The sequence below is a fragment of the Gopherus flavomarginatus genome, chromosome 3, assembly GCF_025201925.1.
Source record: "Gopherus flavomarginatus isolate rGopFla2 chromosome 3, rGopFla2.mat.asm, whole genome shotgun sequence".
NCBI classification, from domain to species: Eukaryota; Metazoa; Chordata; order Testudines; family Testudinidae; genus Gopherus; species Gopherus flavomarginatus.
In genome coordinates this window covers 181,232,273-181,242,109 of record NC_066619.1, presented here as the reverse complement: position 1 = coordinate 181,242,109, position 9,837 = coordinate 181,232,273, and the positions used below count along the sequence as shown (strand labels likewise).

General features: G+C 37.0%; 1 protein-coding gene across 4 annotated transcripts in view; it reads right to left on the bottom strand.

Moving 5' to 3' along the window:
* Positions 1 to 539: 539 nt before the first annotated feature.
* The window catches only part of LOC127047710 (bifunctional heparan sulfate N-deacetylase/N-sulfotransferase 3), a 105,985-nt gene continuing 96,687 nt past the window's right edge, over positions 540 to 9,837 (bottom strand). For 2 of the 4 annotated variants that reach the window (XM_050946278.1, XM_050946279.1), the window contains 2 exons: positions 5,997 to 6,099; positions 540 to 4,703 (listed from right to left, as the gene is read on the bottom strand). In XM_050946278.1, the coding sequence (XP_050802235.1) occupies positions 4,293 to 4,703; positions 5,997 to 6,099 (514 nt within the window). In that variant the 3' untranslated portion in view covers positions 540 to 4,292. The other 2 variants (XM_050946280.1, XM_050946281.1) reach the window with 2 other exon arrangements.

The following is a 9,837-nucleotide window of genomic DNA, read 5'->3' as shown; positions in this document are numbered from 1 at the left end:
TGTGTCACTCCAATACAACTCTATAAGCTTCTGTTTGGCCAGGTACCATCCCATCTAGAGTGCTTTTCTGACCTCAAGTAGTTGATAGTACAGAATTTTTCTTTGGTAATATTAATTTTATAGTAATTTTTATGGATTTTTCTAATGCTCCCTCCTGTCTACCAAGGCTGTTGGAATGTCTCAACTATAGAACAGTGTTCCTCCAAAGCTCACCTAAGGGCAAATACTTTTAATAGAGCTCTCTTGCTCTGTATATAAAGATCTGAAAATGTTACTGTAGCACACTTACAGCTTCTGGCACAAGCTATATAAAAAGTAATCAACAAGCAAAGGCAGTAAAAAAGCAGCTGCACAGAGCAGTAATATCCATATACCAACAGAGTAAGCAATATTTTTCTTTCAGAAAATCTTTCAGGCAACTACTGTGCTTCTGAACTGTATTGTATCTCAAAGACAAGGTACAATAGCTGCCAAAAAACCTGGAAGAAGAAAACTTTTACAAATATAAAATCACTACTACATGGCAGTACATTTTCTTATCAGAGTTTATTGTTGCACATCAGATATCATGCCACTATCAGAATAATATTCAGTTTTTTTAATTTTAAAAAACTTTGAGAAAAATGTTTCCAGAAATTTTCATTCAATGTGAATGACAAGAATATTACGTCTATAAACACTGAAATATCTATTTAATTTCTTCCTGAGGAAGTTTCACATTTTTAAGCAAAGAAAAAGGGTATTCTGTACAAACTAGCCTGCAAATCAGTTAAACTCATTCTTTTCTCAAATGTGGCGCTGGGAAAATACTGTAGCACTTTCATGAATGTTTATTGAAACAGTCAAATGAATTTATATCACCTAAATTTATGCCCCTTTATGTTCACTTTCTGCAAACAATCATGCATTGAATTTTATTACCACAGATGTTTGTGGAAAGCAAATTTCAAAGTCAAATGCATGAGTATTTGCAGAAAACAAGTTACACTGCACACAGACAAGTATTTGTATAGGAATTCCTTGCACACTCATCTAACCAGGGAACAAAAATCTTACCACATTTACCAATCACAACTAATCAACTAAGCCTGACTATCAAATATTTTCAATAAATGTTTCACAATCAAACAGTAAATTAAAAAAACACATTAAACTTGGTAGGATATTTATGAAAATGCATTTGAAGAAACTGCAGTCTGCTTGTAGATAAGTGATGAGCTTAAAATAAGCTAAACTTGGTCAAATAAATATTTTTTTATGAATTACTTGCTCAGCTTTACTCACGTGTATCCCATTATTTTCAGTTCCAGCTATTGTACATAAAGCAGGGGTTCTCAAACTGGGGATCGGGACCCATCAGGGGGTCACAAGGTTCTTACATGGGGGGCTGTGAGCTGTCAGCCTCCACCCTAAACCTCGCTTTGCCTCCAGCAGTTATAATGGTGTTAAATATATTAAAAAGTGTTTTTAATTTATAAGGGGGGGTCGCACTCAGAGGCTTGCTGTGTGAAAGGGGTCACCAGTACAAAAGTTTGAGAACCACTGACATAAAGTCTGGAGTCTGCATGCCTTGCTGAGACTCCTTGTTATAACTAACTTGGTTGGTCCTGAATAAATGTAGTTTTTACTTTTTTTTTTTTACATGCTTTTGCTGACTATTGTAAAAACATATTTTAACAGAATATTTCGGAGGAAAAACTATGGGTAGGTGCATGTATTCTCTTTTAGGGCTCATACAAAAAATTTCACTCCAAATATATCTGCAAATCAGCAGTAAATACCTTTGTAAACTCAAAGAACACTATCAATTTGCCTTTACTATCCACTGTTTTTAAGTGTCACAATCATATTTCTAGTGCACGAGAAGTTAATGCTATCTGGAGATGCTGATGCTAAAGAGCTTGATCCTCTGGACTTTTCTCAGGCATTGTCAAAATAGGAGTTTTGAACAATAAGGATTTCAGGATCAGGCCCTGTGCAATGCACAATTCTGAGAACAAAAGGCCAAATACTTTGTTTATAGTATTTACTCAGGCAGAACTCCCACTGAAATCAATGTGGAGATCGTGTGCTCTGTGCCCCTGACAGTCCCCACACCCCCTGATAATTGGGATGAAATGGAGCTTCATAGCAATCTTGGGAGCATGACCTGGCTCCAAAATGCTTATGTAATTGCTGCTTTAAAGAGAGCAGAGTAACTGTAGCACCAGAGCAAAAAACACAAGCTTTGTGCAGTCCCTACAAAATCGTGTGTGTTTTCTGGGTTTTTTTTAAATGTTTTGGTGATGGTACATCAGTTGTACACTAAGGATGAAAGGACCCTATTGAAGTCAGTGGGGCTACTAGAGCATCACAGTAGGTGTTTTCCCCCATGATTAACATTAACATCTTAGTTGTTACAAATCCATACTGACATTTGCATGTCACATCAATTGTTTACACATGAAAAGGATTTTTTCTTTTGTAGTTATTCAGAGTCCAGAGGGCATCTTTTACTAAATTAAAAGAATTTTAAGAAAAGTCAAATTTTGGACCTAAAGCACATGACAGAAAGTGAGAAGATTTTTTCATTCTGTAAATAATTATGATGTTCAACTTATAGAATGTCTACTCTACTAGATCCTTTTTGTTAATCATACATACTCCTTTATGCAATAATGTGCTGAGTAATGTATATCTTTATACACAGCAAATTTGCCTAGATATTTTTCTTTACAGGCCTATCAAAATTATGTATTACAAAGACAAAGTCCATGAGTAAAAAAAGTTACAAGTTAGAATTACAATACGGATCTCAACATCTGTTTTCTATTTAGTGAACAATAAACTGGTTTCCATCCCATTACCATACAAATTAAATTGTATGGTTTATGACAAACATAGAAAAGCTTTCCACCATTTGATGTACTTTTTAACTGCCCATTTTAAAGCAAATATTGGGAATGTAGTTACGGAACCAAGCATCACATTTGGAACAATAGTATACATAGGGAGCAGGGAGGGGTAACCTACCATGCCCATTTTTTGACTTTGGGTATTTATTCATTAGCTGTCGGGCATTTTTAAAACACATTGAGCCATATTTCAGTGGAGTAACATGAGGGCTAAATTTGGCTCATATTTTTAATGATCTCTTTCCTAATTTTTTGAAGTATTAATAATTATGCCCTGGTCTCACATGTTTAAGTTGGCGTGCTGTTTAACTGTGTAAACTTAAACATATACTTACGTGTTTGCAGTACTGGAACCTAATTCTATATCATGACTGCACACTGTATTAATTTTTATTTAACTTACTCATTTGTTTAATTACAAAACTTTTAAAAAATATATCCCCCATGGGAAAGAAGTTTTTGCAACTTGCATGTATTAAATTGGAAGGCATTGAGAGATGCCACCACTTTTCAGTCAGTATAAGAGGAGTTTTGGGAAACACACATCAAATAAATACATAAAATTCAACACACCAAAAACCAGGACAAGATATATTGTAAATTAAGGCAATCTTAATATAGGTCTGTTTCTGTTCTCACACCAGTTTTTCGCTGATATAAGTCTACTGATTTCACGGAGTTACTCCTCATTTACAGCAGTGTGAGATCAGAATCTAGGCCCCATAACTTGCAACTCACAGGAGCTAGGTGTGAAAGATCTACTCAAGTCATTTGTTCATTGCAGTGCTATGGTTTGGTTCACAGTCATATAAGTTTAACACTCAGATTATTACAATGTAAATTTATTTTTTAACTTTGTGCTTTATATATCTAATTAGTTTTCTTCTTAAACATATAGTCGTCTCTGTTCAGAATAGTCTATATTCCTTTTCTGTTGCTGTTTCAGCAGACTGTGTATGGAGATGCAGTATTTAAAAGCATAGATTCTGAACTTGAAAGGGATCCACAGCACACTATGGTTTCCTCCTCACAGAGCAGGGCCACATTTCTTACATCATTTCTTGCTACAGTGTTTTAGCCTGTGGCTTCAGGATTTGGCTCACAATACATATTCTGTCCTATTGTTTACACCTAAGCAACATGTGTTTGTATTCCTCAACTGTGTTCATTTATTTTAAGTTCAAAATTTGGTTAGCAGATTCCAAAGGCAGGAATAGATCTGGCCATTGTGTGTTATACAGGGTTTTCTTAGTTTTGTTTTTTGTTTTGTATAAGACACATAATAAAAAAGTATGAAAAATCATGAGCAGGCAAACAATGGGCTACAAAACTTACATGAGACACAACACTCCTAAGTTTGAATATAAAAGTGTAAATATTTACTATGAAATTGGACAGTTATGTAGCTTTGCTTTTAAAGCTTATACCAGTTACTATTGACTTCCACATGTGCGCACAGTAGTTTACAACAATTCCACAGGCCCAGAAATGCCGAAGAGAAAACCTGCAGGCCTCCATAGTTCTAAGAGACACAAACATTTTCACCATCCACATGCCAGCATATGGAAAGAACTTCATTCTTTTATTCTCTTTTGAAGAGGTATATTTTACACCTGCCTTCTGGTAGCTATTGAAGGCTTTAGGTAAGATGACTGAAGTATGGAAGAGAGATTTCAAGAAGCTTCCTCTCAATGCTATCTCACTTTCTGTAGTTCCTGTCTCAGCCATGATGGCAGGGGTTGTCCCAATTTGTGCAGGAGTTTTGACAGTTCCACATTGTGATCTCTGTAGTAGCTTGACAGAAAAGCCCTACACTGATGGATAAAAAACCAGACATTTTTATTTAGTAAAATAGTGTACTGTAGATGCTATAGATTTTGAGTTTTGCAGTTTGTTTTACCAGATGTAAACTATGCCATGTTTTCTTCTGTGCAGTATACTTTCTCCTATATACTATGTATTATTGCACACAGCATCTATACTCTATTTAGCAGCTGAGTTGCAGGGGATTATTTTAGTAGATATACAGTTAATTTCCAAACTATTCATCAAACTGATCATGGTCTGATCTCAGATCAAAGAAACTGATCATGGTCTGATCTCAGATACATCTGTATAGATCCAGAGTAACTCTGGAGTCAATAAGCTACTCTGAGTTTACGTCAGTGTAACTGAGGGCAGAATATAACCTCATAGTATTTCAGTTTTTGTCTTTTTCAGAGATATTTAGGATAGACAAACATAATACAAATAAGTAAAAATACCCCACAGAGGCTGATTCTCCTCTCACAAGAGTTACTCCTGATTTACACCAGCATCAGAATAAAATCAGGCCTACAGTACAATAAGTAAGTACAATAGTACTTACTACTGACCAAGTCTTGAGCTCTTCACTCAGGTTTCATTCAGACTAAGTTAAGTGGGAGTTCAGTATGAGAAGGCCAGAGTAAAAATAGAGGCTCCAAATGCTTGCTGAGATTTCTTCCCCTCCTCTGTGCAGGAGCAGGAGTGTGGACCTCAGCTATCAGGCCTGTGAAAGTAACTTTATCTGAACATTTCTGAAGGAACATTTTCCAAACTGATAGATACCAAAATTAATTGATCTTAAAAATGAATTGCCACGAGAACATGTGTAACTATTAATAGCCTGACAAGTCAAAAATGAAACAGACTGGAAGAACAGAGGACAGCCTCACACTTACACGTCTGATCACAACTGCAACAAACCATGTGTTTTGAGCTTGTTGCTGGTGTGGGTTGCTCAGCTGAGGGGCTGGGATTTTAACTGTGTTGCAGCTTTTTGAGAGCTACTAGGTTTTTCAATATGAAGAAAATGTTTAAAAAATTTCAGGGTAAGTTAATCTGGAGACATCTTGGCCATTATACTCACCCTTTATACAAAAGGTTCAAAAATGATCACGTGGTACATGGTATCAGAAAGGCCTTGGCTGTAGGGAGAGTTAATACAAATAAACTATAGGTTGTTAATTTTATCCTCTTGTTCTTGTTATAATTTTGTCAATGGGGTGTCCCATGGGTGTGAGTGAGGCACTCCTAAAAGCCATTCAAATGCTGTATTGCCTCAGAAGAACAATGGTTTACCTCTGAATCCATAGGAGGGTATTTTCTGCCTTTGCTCTTTCCAAGACACTTGGTTTTTCCTTCTTCCAGGAGTTGACACCAGAAACCTTTATGTGAATCGAACCTGAAATGAATATTTTGTACACTTTCAATTCAGCAAACAGATCAAATATGTTCAATCTAAGATTTTTTTTATCACTTCAGCAACTTAATATTTCAGGTCCACTTTCTTCCTTGTTATTCAGGCAGGACCCCCCTTAGCACTAATGCAAATTATGCTTTTCTTTGGAGGAAAGACTAAAGAATAACAGGCTACCTAGCTATCCCTATAGATTTCTAGGGCACACATAATTGAACACAGATCCCATTGAATCTAGGCACATATAGACCCTATTTAATTTTATTTATAGTTAATGTTTAAATTGCAGAAGCACCCAAAGATGCTGTACAGGATTGGTGCCCCATTTCATTGGGGGCTCTACAAACCACATAAGAAGGCACAATCCTTGTCCTGAAGAGCTCACAATCTAAATAGACAAGACAGACACAGGGTGAGAAAAAGGGATACAACGTATAAGCTAAGGGTCAACTTCTGCAACCATTACTCATCTTGAATACTACCTGATTTGTCCATTAGCTCCATGGATATTTATGTGACTAGTTACAGAATAAGGTACTCCTCACTGTGAGTAAGGGTGGCAGACTCAGGCCCAAAGTGACTATATATGCGGCTAAGGGGAGGACAGGATGGGGTAAGCTAATAGGAGTAAGGCAGCAGAAAAAAGAAAGGATGGGTGAGACTATGCATGGAGTACGGGAGGGGGAGACAGGAAGAAGAAAGGAGTGAGGTGGGAGAAAAGGCAGTTGAGGAACATGGAAGACAGAAAGAACGAGGCTGGCAGTGATGTAGTTGTGTGAGAAAAATGGAGTAAACAACCAAACACTAGAGAGGATGAATGGCCATTGTTTAACCTGAAGAAAACAGATTCTGATGAGGACAAACAATTGGGTTCAGGGGGTTGTGATGATTACTGTTGAGGTGAAGAGATTTTTCTCCAGAGGGCTGAATTTCCCCTGGGAGCCCTGCTCTTCCTCCCCCAGCCCACATGTGGGCACTTAGAGCCTGGAGCCCAAAATATGGTGTCTGCTCTTGGTCAGACCTGCAGGTGGGGGACTCCAGCTGGGCTTCTCCCTTACCTATTGGCACCACAGAGAAATAAACAAAGTCTCTCTGTAGTTCCCTCAGCCCCCAGTATATTTTCTCAGGCTTTTGAAATTACACCAGTGTCAGTCTAGCAATGGATTAAAGATGTGATGTTGTACCTCACAGTGAGATTCCACAGTGATGACATTATCAGGGTTTTGGCTGTACAGTAATGTTAACATTAAAATGCCTTATTTTTAATTCACAAGGTATATGTACCCTATCTTGCTTCCATCAATGTCAGTGTCAAAACTCCCACTGGGAGAAAAACTGGTTTCTTAGACTCTTCTCTCCTCTTTGCCAGCATAATGAGTGATTCACACCATAGATGAGCACATCTTAAGAGCTCTTTGCATCAACATTATATGCACATGCTTATTTTAACATGACTTCTCTATGCAGCCAGCCAGGATATTCACCAAGCCAGAACAAAATATACATGTCTGTGTACAGACATGAACTACGTTTGGGCTAGAGATCTGGATAGGTGCTTTGTGTCTTTTATAGATCAAATCAAACAATACTAATAAATAATATCAATGGAGCTGTATCTGGACACGGTTGAACAGATCATATATTTTAGAGTACATTTCAAAGGCCATATTATGCCTTCAATCCATTTCTTTGATGTCAATCGGAGTTGTACATGACTGATCAAGGGCACAGCTTTGGCAGTAGCATGGACACAGGTAACACCTGTTTTGATTGCATGAGAAACTATATGCAATAAGTATTGACAAAGATTCATGGGAGTCATATTTCCAGAAGTGAGCAATTATAGTGGATCCCATGTACATCACGAAGCAAAGTGCCTTTAAATTATCCAAGATATGTGGATTATTGAAGTATTATTCATTTTATGAAATTTTTTGTTAAATTTCCATCTGACCATGCAGAAACCAGAGTATGTCTGCACAGTTAAACATCTGCACGGTTAAAGCCACAGTCTTCCACCAAAAACCCTCTCATTTGAAGGCTTAGAGACAAATCTTCAGCTCAGTTTATGTACTTGTAAAGGGTACAGTTGCCTTCAATTGCTGTATAAAATGGCTGCGCACCATCTTGACTGTTCCTGGAGATGGTCAGTTCAGGGCATGTGGATGGAAGGAACCCACAATCCACTATCATATATCATATTTTCCCCAGGGGTGGGGAAATCGTAAGTTGGGTCTACCCTAAAGAACAGAGACATTTGTAATTTAATTTAATGGGACAGCAGTTGTTGAAGTATCAGTGGTGTAGTATGTTCATACAGAGTTAATTAAAAGACAATTCATCCACAGGAACATCCTCTCAAGTGACAGCAGAGTGATAGTATAAATTCATGACAAACCGTAGTATAAAAGTGATAGCATCAAACAAAGCCCACAGTTAATAAAAAGACTGATATCCCAAGATATTTAATTGCTTGATAGAAATACTAATATTGCCAGCCAACTTGTTTTAAGGATAAATTCATCAACTTCGAACTGCCGATACCTTCTAGCATGATCTAATGGGTGGAGCAGGAGACTGGCAACCAGCACTCCTGGGTTCTTCTTCTGGCTTTGTCACTGATTGTGGGCCATTAGGCAAGTGTTTGTTTTTATACAGATTTTTAGACAGTGTCCATCACTACTAGTCTACCATTCACTTTTCAGTGCTTCCATCTAACCTTCTGTAAACTAGGCAGCATAATATTTACCAACCTCAAAGGGCTTTGTGAAGATTAAAGGGTGTAAAATGTTTTGAGTTCATTGGGTAAATAACCTATATTTTTATTTCATATTACACTATTGCAATTTTGTAGGTACAAGTAGAGATGGGAATTTTCTACTATATATATAGATCAATAACCAAATGACACAGAGGGCCGAATTCATTACTGGTATAACTAAACTGATTTAAATGGAGCTATAGCAGCATGAATTGGGGTCAAAGTAACAGAAAAAGTTGTCTGAATCTCAGTTATGTTAAATGAACATTATCTGTGTTCAAAGGTAGACAAGAAGGAAAACCCTGCTGCAGAATTAGATGCAGAATAATAATTCACAGCATCCAGGTCAAGGCCTTTGGTGTACAAAGAAACAGAGCTTTCAATAGATTTACTTCCAGGGATGAATTGGGTCCATTATGTCTTTATAATACACTTGACTTTATCTCATGAAAGATAAAATCTGTTTTGCTACATACGCCACAAAAAGGAACAGAGCACAACTGTCTGAAAGCATTAAATAGAGAAATGTCTAGGAAAGAAAAGAATTCTTTTCTGAGAGCATCTTATAAAAACAGACAATGAGCTCACATTCAAAAAAGCAGCCTAAGGTTATCAATCTTATTTTAAGGGCAAGTTAATCTAAATGTCTGATTCCAAAGGATTTGTGTACATGAGTGTTTATTATACAGAGAGTAGATTTTACATTCCTGACACTAATATTGTTGAGTCTCCTGCAACTGAATGTAAAGGAAAACCAGCCTTCTGTCCATTCTGTTTATGCGTGGTGAATCTTTTGCTGCTGAGGAAAGAGATGCAAAGGCATCTCTCTCTTTTATCCATCCAAAATCCAAACACAATTTTCACAAACCAATATTTGTTTTATCTGTCAGGTGTCCATCTCTGTAATATTTAAACACTATGTTTAATGCCTGGCTCAGTGCATAATTAACAGAAAATATAAT